The sequence below is a fragment of the Zalophus californianus genome, chromosome 7 (assembly GCF_009762305.2).
Source record: "Zalophus californianus isolate mZalCal1 chromosome 7, mZalCal1.pri.v2, whole genome shotgun sequence".
NCBI lineage: Eukaryota > Metazoa > Chordata > Mammalia > Carnivora > Otariidae > Zalophus > Zalophus californianus.
Genome location: NC_045601.1, coordinates 59,500,299 through 59,524,940, shown reverse-complemented (window position 1 = coordinate 59,524,940; position 24,642 = coordinate 59,500,299). Strand labels below are relative to the sequence as shown.

The 24,642-nt window shown below is 35.8% G+C and overlaps 1 protein-coding gene and 1 non-coding gene across 7 annotated transcripts in view; one reads left to right on the top strand and one right to left on the bottom strand.

Moving 5' to 3' along the window:
• ASCC3 (activating signal cointegrator 1 complex subunit 3) overlaps window positions 1–24,642 on the bottom strand; it is a 337,927-nt gene that overhangs the window by 311,576 nt on the left and 1,709 nt on the right. For all 6 annotated transcript variants that reach the window (XM_027603944.1, XM_027603946.2, XM_027603941.1 and 3 more), the window contains 2 exons: window positions 6,449–6,577; window positions 3,349–3,499 (listed from right to left, as the gene is read on the bottom strand). In XM_027603944.1, the coding sequence (XP_027459745.1) occupies window positions 3,349–3,499; window positions 6,449–6,538 (241 nt within the window). In that variant the 5' untranslated portion in view covers window positions 6,539–6,577. The remainder of the gene's footprint in view (window positions 1–3,348; window positions 3,500–6,448; window positions 6,578–24,642) is intronic.
• On the top strand, window positions 22,087–22,219 carry LOC113928175. The gene has a single exon (XR_003521852.1). It is a non-coding gene; the product is annotated as a small nucleolar RNA SNORA38 (small nucleolar RNA).

Here is a 24,642-nt window from a genome sequence, read left to right as displayed (position 1 = left end):
GAGAATAAAATTGTAAAAAGGTATGGGAATATATTAAATGTAAATCTGAGAGGAAAATAAATACTTTAACCACAAAAAAAAACGCTGTCAGCATCAGAAGTAATAAAGGTCACAGAGTACTTTTAGTTGAGTTCTCAATAATTTACTTGTTTACTGAACATCTACTATATGCATTGCACCATATTAGGTATTAGTATTCCATACTATAAAAAGTACAGAAGAGATGATAGTCTAATGGAACACTACTAAGATTAGAAAAGAATAACAGAGGACATGAACGAAGCTTAAGCCATTTCTTCAGAGACGAGAAGCATTTTACCAGGTGAACACAATGCGTAAAGTTATTTTAACATATAAAAAGACAGAAAAAAACAGTAAGCACTGTTGGAGAAATTAAGTTAGTTAACACTGTATATGATTAGTAGTAAAAGTTGCATATGATAGAATGGCAAGGAAATGAAAAGGTAAATTGTTTCAATTCATAAAGAAGCTTTTCTTATGTCCATTCTAAGGGATTTGGTCTAAAGAGTAATATGGGAATAAAAAATGAGCTTTGCTTTTTACAAAGATCAGTCTAGTAACAGTGAAGAAGTTGAGTAAGAAAGGAAGGCTGAGGCAATAGGCTACTACAGTAATTCAGAGAGATGTTAAAAGCCTAAATTAGAGCAATGGTAAATAACACAGAGTAAATTTAAGAATAGGGGGAAAGTAGACTTGATGGAACATGACATCTGACTACAAGGTAAAGGAAAGAATCTAGTATTTTCATCATGTTTCTATTTCAGAATCTGGGTCTAGCCTATCTTCACCACAAATCAACCATGGGATTCAGTTAAACTTCAGGGGTTCTGTTACTTTACATACTAAGTGAAGGGACTGTACCGATGTTCTCTGATGTCCCTCACCAGCTTAAAATACCCATTACAATGACTAGACATTATACATGGTCTTAAATAAGTACCTTATACTACTATATTCAATTGGAATATAAGTGGTTGTTTTTCTTTCTTTATTCTTTTACTCTACCTCTTTAATACAATTACACCAAATTACATGTGTGAAAGAGCAATATAAGAAATCACAAAAACATTTTTCCCATGAGACTAATTTTTTCAAAGCTAATTTTAATTAAACTTCATTATCAGTAGTATTTTCATTCAGAACGAGCAGCTGACTACTAGTCAACTATTAGTTTCAATAAAGCTAATACTTATTCAAGTTAAACACAGCATTAAAAAGTAGATATAATAGAGTATCTGCCTAAATCCAACCCGAAGGTCTTCTGTCATGAAAATATTCTTTTGAGAAATTACATCTCAAAATAATCAATTCCTTAAACACATCAATGAATAGATTAGTACCTGAGTATGAATCAGATGTTTTGCCAACAGGCAAAACTCCTAGGATTATATTTAGTAACTGGTATTTAAAGCAATGATTTCTGATTTGTCAGAGATACCCAGGGAAGATGTCTAAAGGGTACTTAATTTCTTAAAAACCTTACTTTCCACATCATTTAAATAAAGAAATAATTTAGTCATGGTACAGAATAAACTCAATATTTTAATATTGTTTTGCTAAGTATTCTGAGTTATTTTTACAACCGAACTAAAGAAGAGGAAAGACACCTTCTACAGTTTTTGAAAAAGTATTTTAGTCAGACCACCCCCTTTCCCCAATGGCCCTAACATCTTAGAAATGAAAACAGTGAAGTCCAGAAAAGTTAAGATCCTAGTCAAGTTGATGTTGGTAAACTGGAGACTGTATTTTCACTACAATTTTCCAATGAATCTAACTACCTCTAGATTTCTATATTTTTAAAATATAAAAGTGTGATTCTATGCCAAATACTATTACAAATCTCATCAAAGTGCACTTCATTTCCCCTAGGCTTAAACAAAAAAATCCCTTACTTAATAAAGCCCTTGAACTTCAGAAGATAATGTAACTACAAACAGATAACGTGACATTCACTTTGTACTTGAACAACTTAAAACGAGGCCATTAAATTTAATATTATACTATATTACAAACCAATGATAAAAAATACATCAAAGTCAAAATATTTGAAAAATAAATATAAAGATTTGATGATCATAAATAAGTCAAGTATATGAGATATAACAGAAACACCCTCCCCAAAGTTAGTGTAAGGAAGAAAACTGCCAAGCAGCATATGATAAAGGATCTGAATTTTTCCTCTACCAGGAAATCACCTGAGAAAACTTCATTTATTTATCAAGTGAATCTTAAGGCTCTAAAACATGCCAAACACTATTCTAAGCACCAAGGATGAAGTGTTACAGAACAAGAAAAATAAGATCCTATTCTCATGAAACTTACATCCTAGTAGCAAAACACAGGCAATAAACAAACAAGGCAAATATCAGATAATGATAAACATTACGGAGAAAATGTTACTGAGGTTGTAAGATAAAAGCGTGACTGGGTAACAAATGGAGACCGGATGGTCAGTGAGGGCCTCATTAGGAAAATAAGTTTTTAGCTGAGTTCAAAACAACAAGAAAGGACCTACCCACTCTAAGAGTAGGACAGAAGTACATTTTCAACCTAGGGAGCAACATGACCTGCACCAACTAGGACTGAAGAAGTGAGAAAAGGCCAGCATCTCATGAAGCACAGTTGGTGAGGGCAAGGATGGCTCGAGGTCAGAAGAAAGGTGGAGGCCAGATCTCATAAGGCTGAGTATCAGCATGAACTTTCTGGGTACAAACCTGAATCTGGAAAATTTAGAACTACAGTTGTGTTAATTATGCTTTTTAGTTATCAGAGTTCAGAAAGGGAGGCTGAATCTCAAATGAACAAACTCAGATGTTTTACCAAAGAATCATTTGTTTTACTTTGTTTTTGTTTTTAATCTTGGGAAAGTAACCTATATTAATATATAGTATCACAATCTCTATTTATAATTTCTTTCACATGTAATCAATTGACGAGAATATTAGTGTGCAACAGGAACTGAAGCAAAGTTTAGCTTCAGTGCTGTCCCTCACCAAGTGCTGGCGGGCCTTTATAAGAAACTGAGCTACATGGCTTTTAAGGTTCCTCCATGCTACATTAAAATTTTCATTTACCCTCTCCTTATTTCAAACATAATAGTGGTTTTCAAATTCTAAATTCCTATGAATCCTTCATGATTGATTGTATAATAATTACTAATTTAATTCTGCTTCTATGACTCTATCCTGAGCTCCTAGATAGATAAGACTATCTTTTATAATTATAAATAATTGTCTGGAAACTTGAGCCTTTCCCTATATAGTATACAGTTTAAAAGGAATCTATTTTCAAACCTTAGTGGTTCTATAAGACAAAACAAAACTATACCTATCTGTTTTGCAGCCTGCAATATATCATTTAAGTCTTCATTTACACTTTGCATTTCACTCTTCTCCAGTTTTTCATTCAAAATTTTTACTATCTTCTTCCATGTCATATCCAAATCTACAATTTGTTCATGAAGTTTGGACCGCTTCACCTAAAACAGCATAATACAGAGACATTAGTTAATGGTTTCCTCAAAGCCATCACTTACCACATATATTTTGCATTACATTATACAACGTGGCACTACCCACAAGAATTCAAAATTGCTTTTTAACTTAAGCTCCCAGAAGGAGCTTTATTTAAATGTGATTTTAAAAAATCTTGTCTGTTTAAAAGATATATTTAAAAAAACTTTATATTTTATAGTTTCAATCACAATGAATATTCATTATGCAATTATTTTCATACAACAAAAAAAAAGGAACAAAGGAAAAAGTCCAACATCCAGGGGTGCCTGGCTGGCAGGGTAGGTAGAGCATGTGACTCTTGATGTCAGAGTCATGAGTTTGGACCCCGTGTTGGGTGTGGAGCCTAGGTAAAAACAAAAAACAAAAAACAACTGATGAAAAGGTCCAACATCCAGATAATAACAACTGGTAATATCCCACATACTTCTTTTCCATTTTTTTTAATATAGCTTAGATCATACATATTACATATAAGTGTATATGTCATGCTTTTTGATGAAAGGTATTTAAGGAAAATCAGATTCCTATCATGTGTTCAATACACTCAAATCAGTATTGTTTTCCTAAGTATGATCCTAAAACAGCTTAGTCATCCAGGAGATTCTTATCTATTCACACTCTTTTCTTGAGACTATAAATATTTCCATTCTCAAGAACTGACATAGAAAGCAATAAAAATTTTATTTCATAAACTGGCCTTGACCCATGGATTAAACTTCACGAAGACCTCTGACCAAATAAAAAAGCAGTGGATTAGACAGAAAACTGTAATTTTCATCTTGGTTGTAGTGATGATATTGCATAATTCATTATTATTTCCCTGCCTCAGTCTTCTAATTTAAAATGTTAATTAATGCTAATTAATCTGGGCTTAGGGGTAAGAAAATGGACAAATGTAGAAATGAAATAAGATTAGCCACAGGAGCACCTGGCTGGCTTAGTCAGAAGAGCATGTGACTCCTGGGTCTTGGGATCATGAGTTCGAGCCCAACACTGAATGTACAGATTACTAAAATAAACAAAGAAACTTTAAAAAAAATTGGCCATAAATTGAATTAAATTGTTTCAATGGGTTATAGGCACAAAAAGGTTCAGCTTACTTTTCCCTCTTTTATATTGTTGGACATATCTCCAAGATAAAAAGTTACATTAAAATGAGGCTCATTATGGAGCACCTGGGTGGCTCAGTCGTTAAGTGTCTGCCTTCGGCTCAGGTCATGATCTCAGGGTCCTGGGATCGAGCCCCGCATCGGGCTCCCTGCTCGGCAGGAGGCCTGCTTCTCCCTCTCCCACTCCCCCTGCTTGTGTTCCCTCTCTCGCTGTCTCTCTCTCTCTGTCAATTAAATAAATAAATAAAATCTTTTAAAAAAAAAAAAAAAAAAAAAAAAAAAAAAAAATGAGGCTCATTAGAGGGTGTCTGGATGGCTCAGTCAGTTGAGAATCCAACTCTTCATTTCAGCTCAGGTCATGGTCTCAAGGTTGTGAGATTGAGCCCCACACCGGGCTCCGTGTTGGGGCCTGTGTTGGGCTCCATGCTGGGCTCTGCACTGGGCATGGAGCCTGCTTAAGATTTTATTTTTTTAAGATGTATTTATTTATTTGAGAGAGAGAGAAACAGTATGAGAGGGAGGGGCAGAGGGAGAGGGAGAGAGAATCTCAAGCAGACTCTGTGCTAGGCATGGAGCCCAATGTGGCACTCAATCCCAGAACCCTGAGATCATGACCTGAGCGGAAACCAAGAGTTGGATGCTTAACAGACTGTGCCACTCAGGCACCCCTGCTTAAGATTCTCTTTCTCCCTCTCCCTCTACCCTTCCCCCCTCCCCTGCTCCCTCTCTCTTTAAAAAAAAAAGAGAGAGAGAGAAAATAATAAAATAAGCCTCATTAGATCTGCCACTTTCCTTAGGAAAAAAAGAAGTGTCTAAAAGTCTGTAAGAATAAATGAAATGAGATGAAATAAGCATGCAGTCCTTATACATTTTCAAATTTTAAAATCTTCTGTTGTATGTCTAATACTTGTTTTACAAGTAACTTGTAAAAGGGGCTTTGGTTAAGTGAGGAGAGAAAACAATTCAAGTTTAAGATAGTAATATTAATTAACTGTATAGACTATACCTTTATTTTAATTGCCATGAAAATGCAAACAGCTCCCACTGTAAAGAAGGTCAACTGTTTTCTGTAGCAAAACTGTATCACTGTTAGAGGAAAAATCTATCTAAAGGTTGTTAACAAATCTTCCTAGTATCTATCATTAAATGAAGGCATTAATTCTAAAACTGCCTAAGGACTGTAAGCAATAAAACTCCAACCTATCAGAAAACAACATTAATATTCTACAATGGAGTCAAATAAAGAGTCATCAAAGTGACTGTTGTTCTTTAAAAAACAACATAGGGTCAGTTCCTTCATATATATATAATAGAGCTCACACGTTCATATATAGTTTATATACCTTCAGGCCTATAAAGTCCACAACCAATTATAAGGACCAGACCGAAGTTAATTATGAGACCAGCTACTAATTTTAAGACATTAATATTCATACTTTCCATGTTATGGTAAAGACATTATTTCTGTCCATTTGATAAAAATTTTACCAGAGACCCATAAACTTACTCAGATGTTCCAGAGTTAAATTACTGGATTAAATTACAAAATTAACGGTGGCAGAAATCTTAGCAACAAAAACTAACAAAGAATTCTCTATCATAGTTCTGATTATTCTCTTTGACAATACAGTCATAGGTGCTTAAGGTAAGTATGTTCATAGGAAACATCATTACCCATTCCCTTTCCTGGTATAACACCAAACAAGAGAAAACTTACCATTTTAAGTACACAAAACTGAAAAAAATAATGTCAATTATCTGCTTCCATTGTACATTTATAATGTTTTCATCTAAAAAGTTTACCTTTAAGTCAGCCACTTCTTCATTATAATTATCTTGCTTGGTGACATTTGAAAAGGAGCGCAAAGCTCCCGTGAGACGGGGTAAAGCCATCTATTATTCTCAGTGATCTGTACAAGGAGAAACCTGGAACTGAAACAAAACAAGATGATATTTATCTGCTGGGAGGAGGCTGGAGAAGTAATCAAACTCAACAAATTAACCTGTACAAGAGAAAAGAAAAATCAATTAGTTAAAACGCAATTGCCACCAATGTTGAAAAATTCTGACACATTTTTTACCCATGAAGTTTTTTAACAACCACACTGACTATGGCTGAAGGAAGGAAAAGGAAACACAAAAACACTTGTTTGTGGGTACTACTATAACATCTCTTCAAAATGAGTTTTACAGATCCCCAAGGATAAGTCTCCAATACTGTCTTACCACTGCCAGTCACACTGGAAGACATGAAAGCACTTTCCCATCTTTTCTCCAATTTTGTTTTCTGCTCACTGATATCATCTCACATTATCCTTTACTTTCAGAGTCTCACCGGCTTTTTCTCTTCTTGAAGTATCAAGCACATTTCCATCTAAATGCATTTGCATTAAAGGTTCCCTGTTTGAAATGCTCTTCTGATGTTCATATAACTGACTCCTTGACACAAGATACTTCCTGAGATGGGACTTTCTTGACTACTCAATCTAAGACAAAACAGCTACCCACCTCCTATCTCTCAAAGCACAAAATTTCAATTCCCCTTATACTAATATTTGATATATTCCTGTTTATTTATGTGTTGTCTCGCTTCTCGACAAAAAAAGATTTATTTCACTGCTGTGTCCTAGCAAATAGAACAGTCTGGGAATACTTTGGGTAATCGATAATTATTTGGTAAATAATGAAAGAAAGAAAAATGGAGAAAAGGAGATAATGGTAACAGAGAGACTTAAAAACAGAAGGAAAAAATTAAAGCAGCTGGGGAAGAGGAGAAAGAAGTCAGATGATCTGATCTCCCTGTTTACATGCTGACAAACAACTAAACCTTGTGGCAAACAGACTAATAATATTGACTATGAGGGGAGTCTCTTTATCTATGAAAACACTGTTGGAGCATCATCCTGGATTAAGATTGCTTATTATAACAAAACTATAATCTACAGGTTTATAAGGCATGGCTCCCTGGACAATGTCACAAAAATTATGTAAGTCTCTAGGACAGTTCTCAGGGATGGTTTTGCCTCGCATGGGATAGTTGGCAATATCTGGTGACATTTTGAGTTATCACAACTGGAGAGTGGGGAGTATGACTGGCTTCTGGTAGATAGAGGCCAGTTATGCTGATAAATATCCTATAATGCACAAGACGGTCTCCCCACAACAAAGAATTATATAGCCCAAAATATAAGTGGTGCAGAGTTTATGAAATGCTACTCAAGAGTCTGAAATAGAGGTTTTTATAATCCAGAGACTTCCTACAGTCCTCAATTAAGAGATCTCATTGATTACATTGGGCCAAAGAGCATGTGTCCAATGTGGGAAAGAAAGAACCAGGGGGGCCATATAGAATATTTCAGACCACGCCCTGATTCTGCTCTTCTTCATTGTTTATATCCTTGAAGTTATCACAAAGTTTAATACTTGGAAAAATCTCTGAGTCCTATATTAGAATAATTACATATAAAATAACTGAATTGTTTAACAAAATAAGAGAGAATTTAAAAATAATGAAGAATAAGAAATGACAAAGCAAATTTGAAAATATAACTTTTAAAAATAAAAATATATGTTTATTAAATTTAAAAACAATCAATGGAAGGGTTTAGATTAGATGCAGCTAAAGAGAAAAGCAGTGACCTGAAATAAAGACCTGAAGAATAACCCAGTATGCTGTCACAAATAAACAAAGTATAGATTAAGAAAGACAAAGAGGAAGAAGTCCAAATATATCAAAATTCACAGTAAGTGTAAATGAATTAAACTTAACACTCAAAAGATTGATAGAATTACTAAACAGCAATCAAGTGAACATTAGAGTTACACCTAAAACACTGGACAATGAAATAAGATCCTCCTGTAAAAAATAACCAAAAGTAGCTGGTGGCTTTACCAAAAATATCAAGTCAGACAAAAGACTTTAAAACTAAAGGATTTAAAAAAAAAAAAAGCCCCTCTCTACATAATAATAAAAATTACATCTAAGAAAATATAAAAATTTTCAATTTGCATGCTCTGATGAAAGAGCCTCAAAATAAATTAAAACAAATAGAACTCCAGAAGAAAGTCACAAGTCCAACATCAGTGAAAGTTCAATATTTGATTATTGAGAGGTCAAACCAACCCCCCTTCAAAATTCAGTAAACTTATATAAGGGACTTGAGCAGTGAAACTAGTAAGTTTAACTTAATGAACATATACAGAAATCTGTACCTAATGATTAGAAAATACATATTCTTCACAAGTACATTTATAAAAGTTTAATGAAGTAGTCTGTGTATAGTAGACCATAAAGCAAATTTCAACAAATTTCAAAGAATATGTACCATACAGATCAGAGGTCAACAAACTTGCCCTGCAGAAAGAGAGAGTAAATATTTTAGATTTGGGAGGCCACATGCAGACTTTGTCACATATTTTGGGGTTTGTTTTTGCTTTTGTTTTATTTTTTTAATTTATTTATTTGACACAGAGAGAGCGAGAGAGAGAGAGAGAGAGAGAGAACAAGCACACGCAGTGAGAATGGCAGACAGGGTTGAGAAGCAGGCTCCCCGCTGAGCAAGGAGCCAGATGTAGGACTCCATCCCAGGACCCTGGGATCATGACCTGAGCCAAAGGCAGTCGCTTAACCGACTGAGCCACCCAGGCGCCCCTTTGCTTTAGTTTTAAACAACACTTTAAAAGTATAAACCTATTACTGGGCTCCAGGTGACCAAATTAGTTTGCTGACCCCTGATATACATCCTATTTTCTGAGCAAAATACAATTAGATTAGAAATCGGAAACAACAAAGATAAAGTAAAAAAACACAAATGACTGCATTGCAAATCAATAAGGAAATGGTATGAAAATGGCTGGGAAAAAAAGATTAGGATGCCCTATATCACACCAAAGAATTTCAATCAGAAAAGTAAAATGACTTAATTTGCAAATAAACACCCTAGCTAGCTGACTTTAAATTTCAACTACTCATTGGGAATGAACTTAGGAGAGCATTTCTGGGAACAAAATGACTCAGGGAATCACATCTGGATTTTTCTAACACTGGGTAAATACTGTCTGGAGAATCTGGAAGAAGAAATGAAAGCAAGTCAACAGACAGCACAGAACAGAGATTCTCTATGCATCAGTCATTTAGCTAAAACTAAGCCCCTGCTCTACTCCTCATCCCCAATTTTGACTCAGTAGATCAGATGGCACTGAGATGGGGCATAAGAATTTTACATTTCCAACAAGTTCAGGTCAAAGACCACACTTTGAGAACAACTGTCTTAGGGATATTATCTTTTATTCTTAAATCACCATTCAATTTTGTCTCAAATCAATAGTGATTAAGGAGTTTCCACCTATTAAGAATTCAGTGACCTGAGTTTAAGTGCACAATCTGCTTTCTAGGAGCCTTTCTCAAACAGGGTCTGTTAGAGAATTAAGTCTTAACTGAAAGTGACTTGAGTGGCTTTTTTCTCAATTCTCCCAAGGATAGAACATAGAGTTACTATTATCCATGCAGGAGAAATAAGGCACACAACAAACAATGCCTTTGGGGGCTGGGGTTTAAATTCTCTATCTAGATTAAGAGACTATAAAGATAGGCATTCTATTCATAATGTTTGACATTAACCCAGAAGTCTTTAAAGGTCTTGACAGAAAAATGAATATATTCGGCCTCAGAACCTGCCTTTTACCACATAAGTTAATGTTTTCAAAATGCAACATCATAACAAAAGACGTATGATACATGGAATATTCTGCTACATGGAATATTCTGCCTCAGGTATGTTTTAGAATAAAAGGGGTATTTGGGACCACTACTTCCATCATTTTGACATAACCCACTATAATCTCCTGAATCCCCTGTCCTTCTCAAAAAAGAGCAGGGCATGAGAATAAAAATGGATGAAGTCTAATTCAAAATCCTAACAAGATAATACACCAAATCTCTAAGAAGAAATCTAACAGCAGGGCCTGGTAATGAGGTCACACTGTTGCTACAGGAGGAAACTTTAAAACTCTGAGGTCTCACCAAAATGACCAATATTAACTACACTTGTCAAGAAAATGAAATAACCTATACTATTTGATTTCCTAATTTAGTTTTATCTGTTTTTCTTCCTCGGGTTGAATACTAACACTTTAAAAATGTAATAGCTCATTTGCTCATGATGACCTGTAAGTCATTTATTCACAAATATTTGAGTTTCTCTGATTTACCAAGAACTGTCAGACACTGGGTATAAATAAGATTTACAAAACTCTGCTCTTCAAAACTCACTGTACTTTGTACCAATAAAAAGATTACTAACACTAAAGGTATCTAAAATGTATAAAGGTCAAAATGAGAAAACAAATTTTACATCTTGGTCATTTATTTAATCAGCAAGTATCTATAGATCACCAACTATACATTAGACACATTGTGAGGCTCTAAAGATTAAAAAAAATACATTTTGGGTTATGACTGCACTTGCTCTGAATAACAAGCTTCCAGTATGGCTAAGAATAGTTATAAAAAAACTGTAGGAAGACAGAAGTGGAATATCTAAGAGAGTGGGAAGGAAGGTAGGTAAGGACAGAAGTTGAGACCTACAGGACTTGAATGAGTTGCCTTTTAAAGAAAAGGTAAGGGTATGAAGGAGAAAACTAAAATAACAGACTTACTGCTTAAAAGAAAAGCCCTATATAATGTACATTTGGAGACCCATGGAATAAGAATAAAGATGTAAGCAGAGACCCAACACAATGTCTCAATCTAAGCACTTTTTTCCCTGACAATCAGAGTCATTGAAAAAAATTAACATATTGTAGAAAAATTACTCAGGTTTAAGTTTGGTGAACAGATTAAAGGTGGGTCAAACTAGAGGCCAGCACAATAGACACATGAAAAAGTGCTCAACATTGCTCAGCATCAGGGAACTCCAAATCAAAACCCCAATGAGATACCACCTCACATCAGTCAGAATGGCTAAAATTAACAAGTCAGGAAACGACAGATGTCGGCGGGGATGCGGAGAAAGGGGAACCCTCCTACACTGTTGGTGGGAATGCAAGCTGGTGCAGCCACTCTGGAAAACGGTATGGAGGTTCCTCAAAAAGTTGAAAATAGAGCTACCATATGATCCAGCAACTGCGCTACTGGGCATTTACCCCAAAGATACAAATGTAGGGATCTGAAGGGGTATGTGCACCCCAATGTTTATAGGAGCAATGCCCACAATAGCCAAACTATGGGAAGAGCCAAGATGTCCATCGACAGATGAATGGATAAAGAAGATGTGGTATATACACACAATGGAATATTATGCAGCCATCAAAAGGAATGAAATCTTGGCATTTGCAATGACGTGGATGGAACTGGAGGGTATTATGCTGAGCGAAATAAGTCAATCAGAGAAAGACATGTATCATATGATCTCACTGATATGAGGAATTTTTAATCTCAGGAAACAAATTGAGGATTGCTGGAATGGTGGGGGGTGGGAGGGATGGGGTGGCTGGGTGACAGACATTGGGGAGGGTGTGTGCTATGGTGAGCGCTGTGAATTGTGTAAGATTGTTGAATCACAGACCTGTACCTCTGAAACAAATAATACATTATATGTTAAAAAAAAAAAAAAAAGATAGCAGGAGGGGAAGAATGAAGGGGGGAAATCGGAGGGGGAGATGAACCATGAGAGACCATGGACTCTCAGAAACAAACTGAGAGTTCTAGAGGGGATGGGGGTGGGGGGATGGGTTAGCATGGTGATGGGTATTAAAGAGGGCATGTACTGAATGGAGCACTGGGTGTTATATGCACACAATGAATCATGGAACACTACATCAAAAACTAATGATGCAACGTATGGTGATTAACATAACATAATAAAAAAAAAAACTAGAGGCCAGCAAACCAGTTGGAAAGTTATTTATTACAATAAGCCAGATGAAAGATAAAGAGGGTGGAATTGAGGCAAGAAAAAGCAGAAGATGGATATGAGAGATACTTACATTTGAAAGACAGAATGGGTGGGCTAGCCTGTGAAGATGAAGGGGAAAGAAGCAGGACACCCAAATTTTTGATTTAGGAGAGGTAGAATGGTGGTGTATATATGTCTAGATGGCATACAGGAAGAGGAAAGATGACTGATTAATTCTGCTTTGGAAAATTTTGATCATGTGCCATCAAGTAAAATAATCAGTTTTGAATTCCCTATCAAAGGTGTGGGCTAGAAATAGAGAATTTAGTGTTATCACTTCAAGGTAGTTAAAACCATGAGTGAACACATTGCTTTAAGTCAAATATAAATAAACCTGTGGACCTTCTACCTGAGAAAACAGACATACACATATATATTTTGTACTTCATTTCAGAAGCCTCATGGATACCATGGAACCCATCCACATGAACCCCTAAAAACCTCTTGAGAGTAGACAGTAGAGGGCCAAGAACAGAATTCTAAGAAAGAGATCAGCAAAGAGTTGTCATATGAAAAAAGTGTTACCACAAGAAAAGAGAATGTTTCAAATGCTGTTACAGAGTTCACAGTATTTGGCCACTCTCAGGTCTTGGGTGAGTTTAGCACACACACTTAAAAAAAAAAAAAAAACTGGGGGAGAAAGCAAATTTCAGTGGGTTGAAGGATAAATGAAAGGGAGAAAATGAGGTAATAAAATGGGTACAAGCTATTTTTTCAAGGAACCTGGCCAAGAAGAAAAGGAGAAAGGGCAAGAAATAGTAAAATACACTGGGTCAAGAGTTTTTGAAATACAGGAGAGAGTAGAGCACAATTCCATAACCAGGGGAGAGCCAGTAGAGAGAGGGAAACGCTGAATAATCAGAAGGCTATGACTAAGGGAGTAGAGTCCCTGAGACTATAGGAAAGAACGAGAATAAAAGCATGAGGTAGAGATAAGACTGCTAGCAGGAAAAGCAGGGAGGGATGGATACTTGGAAATGCAGATATGTTTGTAACATGGTGAAGCAGAAAGTGAATGAGGAGAGAAAAAGGTGGTGAAAGTGAATTCCACCAAATGACTTTTATTTTCTTTGACATCTGCTGAAACTATTCAAAAGACAATGAGAAAAAAATTTTGAAGACAGAGGCAAAAGTTTAATCACAACCCTTAAAGGAACAAAGGTTGGTATGATCTAGGGTTGAAGTTTTATAACATAGGGACAGTAGTAGTAGGACAATAGAGCCTAAATGATGAGAATAATTAAGTTCTGGATTTGAGGTCCAAACAAAAGGAAAAGACGTTCAAGTTGGAGGTCTTAAAGACACATCATTAATGTTCATGGTTAAAATTTCTGGTTTAGGGGCGCCTGGGTGGCTCAGGTGGTTAAGCGACTGCCTTCGGCTCAGGTCATGATCCTGGAGTCCCGGGATCGAGTCCCGCATCGGGCTCCCTGCTCGGCAGGGAGTCTGCTTCTCCCTCTGACCCTCCCCCTCTCATGTACTCTCTCTCTCTCTCATTCTCACTCTCTCAAAATAAATAATAAATAAATCTTTAAAAAAAAATAAAATTTCTGGTTTAGGGCACCTGGGCAGCTCAGTAGGTTAAGCGACTGCCTTCCGCTCAGTTCATGATCCTGGAGTCCAGGATCAAGTCCGTATCCGGCTCCCTCCTCAGCAGGGAGTCTGCTTCTCCCTCTGACCCTCCCCCCTCTCATGTACTCTCTCTCTCTCAATTAAATAAAATCGTAAAAAAAATAAAATTTCTGGTTTATAAGACTACAGTGAATACACATTTAAAACAAACTGAGGATTCTAGAGGGCAGGGGGGTCGGGGGATGGTTTGGCCTGGTGATGGGTATTAAAGAGGGCACGTTCTGCGTGGAGCACTGGGTGTTATGCACAAACAGTGAATCATGGAACACTACATTAAAAACTAATGATGTAATGTATGGTGATTAACATAACAATAAAAAAACCCAAAAAACGGAGGCATTCCTCTCCATCCCTGAAAGGGTGGAGAGGATGGTTGCTGGTAGCCACAGCTGATAAAAAAAAAAAAAAGATAAACTGTCCTATGTAGCAGTTACCTCAGTAATTTTTATCCCTTATTTAGTATGACCTACTAAATGGCAAATAAATAAATGAAAAAATTCCTTTAAATAATAAATCTTAACACCTCAGCATATAATTTATAAAAGACTAAAACCCAAAAGACTACTTTTATTAGCCAGAAGTAGCCACCTCTGATTATCTGAATGAATCTTCAGAATGTTGATTAGATATACATACAGATAAAAAAGAAAAGGTCTTGAAGAAATTCATTGCCCTTTTAAACATTCAAATAGGGAAGAAAAAATCTGAGAGGAATATATTTCCCTTTGTGAAATGATAATAACCAATAACCAGTGGGCTAGAATTCTAGTACACATTATTCTGAAATACCACATAGCAAGTTTTAAGATCCTTCATATTTCAAATCTGTGTTTCGAAACTCTAAAAGGGGTCTGACTGCTTGACAGTAACTTTAGGAAAATATAGTTACTCTATTTTTCATTATAAACAAATAAAATCTCCAAAACAGCCAAATTATATTTCCTAACGAACACAAAGTCAAAAATTAGCTGTTGGCAATCATGGATGCTAGAGAATTATTGGGGTGGGGGGAGTCAAAGTGATATAATTAGGTGAGGGATAAAAACACTGGAATGATGGCAGTAGGTTGTGAATGGGAGTAAAATTAGAATTTAAGATTTCAATACTTAAAACAGAATTATATGCCCACAAACCAGATCTTGAAAAATAAACTGGAATATTTGTATTTTACTTCTAAAAAGTGAGTTGTAAAGAGTTAACACGGTCAAGATCAGAATTCAGAAAACATCAGCCTTCGTAGACACATTACATTTATAATCCTCTAGTATGCCATTTCAAAGGAGGGTAATTTTTCACAGTAAATTCTAAAATGAAAAAAATTTGCCCCTTATTCCTAACTTGTACATTATTGCCATCAATTAGTTAATACAGTAGAGTTATATCATAGGCACATTTACTTATTTGAATCAACCAAATAAAATAGGCCAAATAAAAGTTATAGAAAGACAAAAACAATAATACTGGAGATTCTGCCACTATTTAATATACTGAATACTTGCTCCAGAGTGAATAGGGGATGAGCAATAACAATATGATGCTCCCTTCATGTTTGAATCACCATATGCATCTCAAACTGTGAGCATCCTGCTGCACTGCAATGTTTAAAACCATGTTCCCCTTTTTAAAAAGATATATGGGGGCATCTAGGTGGCTCAATAGGTTGAGTGCTGGACTCTTGATTTTTGTGAGATTAGATCAAGCCCGGCATTAGACGCAGAGTCTGCTTGAGATTTCCTCTCCCTGTGCTCCTCCCGCCACATGCACTCTTTCACTCTCTCAAAATAAATAAATAAAATATTTAAAATATATATATATACACACATCATGGCCATTAAAGCAAGCCAACTTTCTCACCTAGTTCATATGAAGAAACTGATTATTTTCCAAGTCTGGAAAAAAGACACGACTGCACACAACATACTAAGACAGTGTGTTCTGACAAACTTGTGTCCAACTGAAGGACTTTCAAGGGCAATTTTAACTATTCATAATTTCCACCCATTATATAGTAAACTTCATATCCTAACTCATTCTTAAGCAAGAAGCAACTGCTCTTCAATAGTTTCCAATCAAATTAGAAAACACACTTGGAGCATGAAGAAAAGAGAAAGTAAGGAAAAGATAAATAATACATACATATAAACATTTTATATAAATCAACATATATAATGATTCATTAAAAATGAAATTTATATAAGATTGATACTCTCTAATTTACTTCCCCCAACTACTTACTTATATTAACCCCAGGTTTCCCACCCTAGGAAGAATGGACCTAGTTAGGCTCATAACTAAAAACCGAGGTCTTCATATTATGAGACCTCCGTAATTGTATTAATTTTACTTTTTAAGTATAAAGAAAGCTTTTCTTTAAATGCCCTTGAAAAAACAAGTGTCTAGAAAAACATATCAGCACCAGTTAAGAACAAGAAGAGTAGTCAGAAAGCACTTCACAAACACCAAACAAGTTCACATATTACTCTAGAGAATACATGGAACAGATACACAACATACTAGGAGTGTGTATCTTAACTCTCTCCACACCGGTCTAGTTGAAAAGGTCCTGGCACAGATTATCTGAGAAAGGCAGAATTCTCATTCCACCTCAACCTATGGGCTTCTGGAGGACAGACCCAAAGAACTTCTGTCTGTCCCTTAATAAAACCTGAATTCACCAAACCAAAACTCTAGTGATTCTCTAGCCTTAGCTCTTTAGAGAGAAAGGGTTTCGCTGACCTTACACTTGTTCCACTATATCACAACTTTATGGAACACCATTACATTCCTGAATATGAGCTTCTTTTGGAAATCTGACTCAAGTTTTTACACCCAAACAACTAGGATTATCCACTCAGAACCCCCAAAAAATATTTATCGAAGGGTATGATGACATTAATCTTTACTTATTGTTTTGTGCTAGTAGAGGAAATTCTTAAATAGCCCTAACACTGACATTATATAAAAGAAGTTGGCACACACTCACTACCCCTCTTTCTCAAGTACAGAAAAACACTAAAATCAGGACTCAGATGAATTTATATGGTAAACAAAAAATATAAAAACAGGAAAGTAAATTATTAACTAACTCACTAGGCATTATGAATGCCTCTCTATGCACAAATACATAGAAAGTAAAAATTCTATGATGTTACTACACTGCATTTAATATATATGATTTATTATTTCTGGAAAAAAAAGGTATTGCCATGGCCATTATTTAACACTCAGGTCTGAAATGTTTGTTTCAATATTTATGAGTAAAAACTTAACTACCGATATAAAAAAGAGCACTTTCTTTTGCTTTCTGTGATATTAGTCAGAAACATGCCCTGACAAATAGAGTCCACCAGAATATTTCCCTGTGCCTTGCTCTGAGATGAACCATCACTTCTTATGAGGCTTCATCCTCTGCCACTCACAGCTTCCTAAACTGAAAAAATGCTTGAAAGGGTCAGGCCTATTAGTTCTCATTCTTTCTATTCTAACTTCTAGGCCACTTTTAATTATATATTCTACAATTGAGAGGAAAAACAAGTTTTGACAATAACACTCCCTACCTTTTTAAAATCTAATTACTGAAAGAAACATCATGTTTCAAAAAGCATTACAAACATTTTTAAAATTTACTTTCTCTAATGTTTTAAAAAATTATAGCATGTGACTTTAAATTTTTTAAACAGTAATACAGTCATTTCTCTAAATATTGTTGGTTAACAATTTTTACAGTGGATATACCAGGAAAATCATGATATTTGTTGACTTAATAAAAACCACATCTGTATAGGTTGAACAATGATGTTTTTCAACGTTTTATAAAAATTTCCATATAAGTATAGACCATAAAATAACTGACTACTAAATGTTGCTTTCTGATCATAAACATACTTAGAAAAACTATCTGTACTTAAGTTATCAAATTTATGCACTCTTTCCCATATTAGTGACTTCTAAGTAGGTGAACACACCAGTCATCCTGCTTTAAGTCTTCTCTTCACCAAGTTAATTAATCCCATTTCTTTCCATCAAACCCCTCATTATGCCTGGGTTTACATACTGTAAGTTGCAGTATTTTTTAAAAGACAAAGATCTGAAGCAAATAAGACAAAAATTAAACCTGTTAATCTGCATGGCAAGTATATTAGCATTTGTTATTTTCTGAAATCTCCCATATTCTTGAAATATTCCATAATTAAAAGTTTTAATTAAGTTTCAATAAATACAGAGGCTAATAAGAGAGAGAATAGTTTTAAAGCATCAAACTAAATGGCAAATCATAGGTTCTGAAAATACTACCTAAAAATTACTAGGTTAATGAGAGACTGAACATCTGAACACTGAACATCTCGGTGCTTGTTTAATGTTCCCACACACATTGTGCTTCATTGCCATTTAAGGTAATAGTTCATCATAGGTTGCCAATTTTTTTAAATAGGTACCAACTTTTTAAAAGGTTAAAGGGGAAAAAGGGACACAAAGTAAAAGATTAGACAAGCCCATCATAGCAGCACACTTTAAGAGACCATTTGTAAAGACTTGAGAAACACCAGGCTCACCAGGGTGCAAAAGTAAAACTCAAGGTGGTAATCTAAGACTGAAACCTAATCAATTTTCACAATCATTGAAAAAGAAGGTGTTAAACAAAGTGTTCTTTATCTCACTTTTTATTCAGTACCAATAAAAAATATATTGCATCTGGTGAAAACACTTTTTATCCCTTCATTAATTCATTCAAAAAAATTTATTCAGTGCGGATACATGATAAAATTGCTGATGTGAAACTGTCCCCTCTCTATTAGTAATATTTTCTTCTCTACTGGATCATCTCCAAGCCCAAAAATATGGTATAGGGGCTCCCATATTTAAAAACCTCCACTGACTCCACAGCCCTCTTCAATTAACACCTACTTTTCAGCTTATCTACACCATAATTCCATTCCAATCAGGCTTTTACCTCCACTGTTCCACCAAAAGAGCTCAAATAACCTCAACATTGCCAAATTCAATGTCACTTCTCAGTCCTTGTTTAATTCCTGTCAGTTTTTTGACCTAGTCCTTCTAGATACAGTTGCTTCACTTTGCATCTAGGACACCAATATCTATCTCTTGTTTTTTCTCCAACAACACTGGCACTTTTTCTCCTGTTGGTTCCTCCTCATCCTCCTATCCTTTAAGCACTGCTGTGCCCTAAGATCAGATCTCAGACCCCTTCTCTAGCTACACTTGTTCCTTAGGTGATCCCATTCAGTCTCAAGGCTTTATGTATCATTTATATGCTAATTCCAAATTCTTACCTCCATCCCACACATCTCATCTGTAGTCCAGATTTGTATACCCATTACTCTTTCACATCTCCACTTGCATGTCTAATAGTCAACTCAAACTTAAAAATATCAAAATTGATCTCTGAAAATCTCCTCCTGTGGTCTATCTCACTTTAATCAATCATAACTCCAATCTGCCTGTTGCTAAGGCCAAAAAAACTTGGAGTTATGCTTCACTCATCAGCAAATTCTCCCAACTCTACCTTCAAAATATACTCAGAATCTCGAGGTGCCTGGGTGGCTCAGTCGTTAAGCGTCTGCCTTCCACTCAGGTCATAATCCCAGGGTCCTGGGATCGAGCCCTGCATCGGGATCCCTGCTCTGTGGGAAGCCTGCTTCTCTCTCTCCCACTCCCCCTGTTTGTGTTCCCTCTCTCGCTGTCTCTGTCAAATAAATAAAAAATCTTTAAAAAAATTATATATATATATTATATATATATATATATATATATATATTATATATATACACACACACACTCAGAATCTGACCACCCTCTCTTCCCTGGATTATTACAATCGCCTATCTAGTCTCCCTGTTTTCATCCTTACTCTCTAACAATCTAGTTTCCATACATATACAAGAATGATTCTTCCCCAAAACAGGTTAACATTTGTGGCTCTCCTCTGCTCAAAATCTTTCAAAGGTTTCCCATATCTCTGAGGAAACTTCAAAAGGCTTAAAGAATTTCGCTTTCTCTTACATTTTGATCTGATCTCTTGTAACTCTCCTCCTTGTTCATACTGGGACATCCATATTGGCCTTCCTTCCAGTGATATAACTATCCTAAGCAGATCTCCCTGCATGAACAGTTTTCTCCCACATGCCACATAGGTAGCTCCTTCATTTCCTCAGGTCTTTGCTTAAATGTTTCTTTACCAGAGAGGACTTCTCTGAACACCCTATCTAAAGCAGCACCCCCTTCTTTGATCCTTCTCTTACATCCAACTCACTTTACTTCATGGCACTTATCACATGACACACATTTTCTGTGTTTTTAATCAGCTTCATCCAATAGAATATGAGCCCTGTGAGGGTGGGAATTTTGCTTTGTTCATTGGTGCATGTGGTATCCACATCACCAAAAATAAAATAGTGTTTGGGGCATAGTAGGTTCTCAGTATTTTGGCCAGATGGATGGACTGAGTAGAAGGATAAAAGGAGGCCAAAGTGGCCACAAAAAAGGGGCAGTATTTACAGGTCTGGACACATACACACACATGCACGTGAGTGCACACGCATGCACACACACACACACACACATATATAAAATATATTTTTTTTAATGTTTACATCATCTTCATTTCGGGACCTCAAAAATATCTCCCCCCCACATAAGTTAATCAAATCATTTGATTAATTTATTTTAGTCCTTAAGGAGATGTTTTGCAAACTAGTTAAGTTTTCTCAAACACAAAAGAAATAAAAATCTAACATGATTTATTCAATTCATGATGCCATTCTTCTCAAAGAACTCAAGAACTTATACACGCAGAAATATAATTCTAAAATTAATATTTGGGTATTTTCTAAATCTCAAGCTAATATAACAGGAAACAAAAAGCAATGGTAAAAGTTGACAGTTACTGGAAAACCTAGGGTAGGAGTGGGCTCAGAAGGGAAACCATAGTAGAAGAATGTAGGAACAGCGTTCACTCACCTGATATTTCTTAACTAGCATTTCTATTATATCCAATAAATACAAAGAGAAGAGCTCTGAAAAACTGGAGTTAAATCAACCATTTTTCAAATTCCCTAATAACTCTAATTTTTTTCCCCAAGCTAATGGGCAAAATCAGTAACTTAGGATACCAACTTTTTCACTTTTTAAATCAATGACAAAGCCTCTACCTTGCTTACTTCAGACTGACCAGGCAGCATTCATGGGTATTAGTATTTTTCCTTGCTTCAGGTCAATTCAAAGTCTCACAAAGCCAGCATCTTGACTAGCACCTCACAACTGCAGTAGTGTATGGTCTTGCTTTTTCCCACAACTGCAGTAGTGTATGGTCTTGCTTTTTTCCAGTACCTTGCATGGTTCTTAGCCTACACCAAGAAACTCAATAATTATTTGTTCAATAATGTGTACTCAGAACATCAATCTGTAACTCTTTCCAGAAGTAATCTTTAGGTTATTCCTTGTTTCCCCAACCTCAGAGTACAGAAAGTGCTAATATTTTGCAAATTTCCTTCACTCCTTAAAGAATGCTCAGAAAAACCACTTAACGAACCCCCCTGGTGTTAAAAGCCCTGCTTAAATCAGGTCTAATTTAGAAAATGCATGCACACTGGGAAAAAATGCACTTATGTTATTTTTGAAAACAGTATTATCCTCACATTAAGTTCTTCTTATAAATCATTTATGTAGGGTTTTATAATTAAGTTTCTTAAACCAAGATGAAGGTATATTCATCTCTATTGATGTTTAAAAGTAGAATTTAACATTTTTATATTGTTTCATCTGATTAGCCTGTTGGGCATGTTACTGACTTCCAAGAAAGTAAGTAAAGACATTTTTCTAAAAAGGCAAATAGAACCCTCCAACAAAGGTGTGTCTGTGTGGTTTTCTGTCTTTGGGCGTGTAAGAATTGGAGGCAAAGAAACGTGGACTTGGAGAAGTCTGGGGCCAGCCTTCTCCCTGCAGGCTCAAGATCAACCATCCCAGATAGGAAAAAAAAAAAAGAAGAAAAGAAAAAAAGAAAAATTGTCTCACCAATAAGAATTTCCTCTCTTTGGAATGGGGAATGTTTTCCTTTATCAGATTTGCATGCCATGTTTCTTAGCTACACACAACTGAGTGACTTGCTAGTCACTGACTTAACTTCAAAATGACCTAGCAAGTCTTCAAAAATGCTGGGAAAGTAGGGCGACTGGGTGGCACAGTCAGTAAAGCGTTTGACTCTTGGTCTTGGTTCAGGTCATGACCTCAGGGTTGTGAAATGGAGGCCTACCTTGGGCTCTGCTTGGGATTCCCTCTCCCTTTCCCTCTGCCCCTCTCTATTTCCCCCACCCCCACTACACCCACTCTCTCTCTCTAAAATAAATAAATATTTAAAAAAATAAATAAAAATAAAAATTCTGGGAAACATTAGCAACTACCTCTCTGACTACTCCATAATCCTGAGATAATTCCCTCCCTTCTTCTGAAGTTCTGCTTTAATAGACCAGAAGAGAAAATTAAGAGGCTTCTGAATTCATATGGTTTAATCAGAAGTTCTCCAATATGAACTAGTTGCACTGGAATCACTGGGGAGTTGTTTGAACACAGACATTTCTAGACACCATTCCCAGAAATTCTGATTCAGTAGGTTTGAAAATCTCTGGTTTAGTTATTAAATAACTAGGTGTGAACTTTCTCTCCTTCAAATATAAATATTTCTCAGCAATGATCTTATTAAAACATATCCTGAGAATGCTTACTGCTACCTGTAAATTTATTACATATTACTAGCTTTAAAATTATGTACCTCTTCCAAATTCCACCCTTATTTTCCGTGTCAGTTCAAACCTTTGATAATGAATGAACTTCCTAACAATTCTCTTTGAAGAGACCACAGAAGTGGAGGAAGATAAGCCCAAAACTCCAAAACCAGAAAGATAAAATGAGACTCTATCTTAATTTACAAAGGTGCCCAAGAGTTAGCCTATTCAAATAACAATGAGGAGAGGCAAAATGACATAGTACGAAAGTCAAATTAAAATAACGAGAACTGGGGCGACTGGGTGGCTCAGTCCTTAAGCGTCTGCCTTCGGCTCAGGTCATGGTCCCAGAGTCCTGGAATCAAGCCCCACGTCGGGCTCCCTGCTTGGCAGGAAGCCTGCTTCTCCCTTTCCCACTCCCTCCGCTTGTGTTCCCTCTCTCACTGTGTCTCTCTGTCAAATAAATAAAAATAAAATAAAATAAAATAAAATAACGAGAACTGAGTTCAGATGTCCATTTTTGTTTGATGATAAAAAATCAGCTAACTTCTCTGGGTATCAACTTTCTGATCCATAAAATAAAGAGGAGTTTCGAAATGATTTTTTTTTTAAGCTTCATTTATTTATTTATTTGAAAGACAGAGAGAAAGAACACAAGCAGGGGGAGCAGCAGAGTGGGAGGGAGAAGCAGGCTCTCCACTGAGCAGGGAGCCCAATGCAGGGCTCGACCTGACCTGAGCTGAAGGCAGAGGCTTAGCCAACTGAGCCACCCAGGCGCCCCTCAAAATGATTTTTTTTGCCCCTTTCAGGTGAATGATCTGATTAAAACAGAATATTCAGAGATGGATTAAATTGCATTAAAACTGATTAACAGAGTCTCAGAAATAAGACAACCTGTAAAGCCAATGATCATACCTAACAGCAGAAAAATGAAACTGAACAAACAGCAAACATTCTCAAACATACTTGCTCATGTACATGCAAAATAGACGACTTAAATGAGATGATATATGTTAAATGAATGAACATTTATATATTATATAGTCTACTATGAGCTAGGCACTATAGTAGGCAAAAGATGTAAGAAATAAGACCCAGTACCTACTTTAAAAAACTTCATAGTACATTGTAGGAGACAGACATGTAATGCCTACCTTCTTACAATTAATAAATACATAAGATACCTTATTCTTTCCTCCTTGGTAATTATGCACTTTTTCTTTCCATTAATGTTTGTGTTTGTTAAAATTTCAACTGCAGGTAGATATCTTCTCAAAGTTGAAAACTGTGCCACATTATATCAAGATATATTTTGCACTGCAAAGGCTTATGCTAACTACCTTCCCAGAGAAGATACTATGGGGCAAAAAACTTACTTGTCAGTAAGTACCATACATATTTCTGATGCATATGCTTTGTGCATATAATTCTTGTGAATTAGAAGTTAATAACACATAGGAGATCCAATGAGACCAATGTAAAAGCTGGAAAAATAGTCTTTTTCAGGTAGAAAGTGACTTCCAATTGTGAACTTTGTATTTAAGCCAATTTTGCAAAAAGAAAAAAAAAATTATTCTTGGGGCTCCTGCGTGGCTCAGTTGGTTAAGCGGCCAACTCTTGACTTCGGCTCAGGTCATGATCTCAGAGTCCTGAGATAGAGCCCCACGTTGGG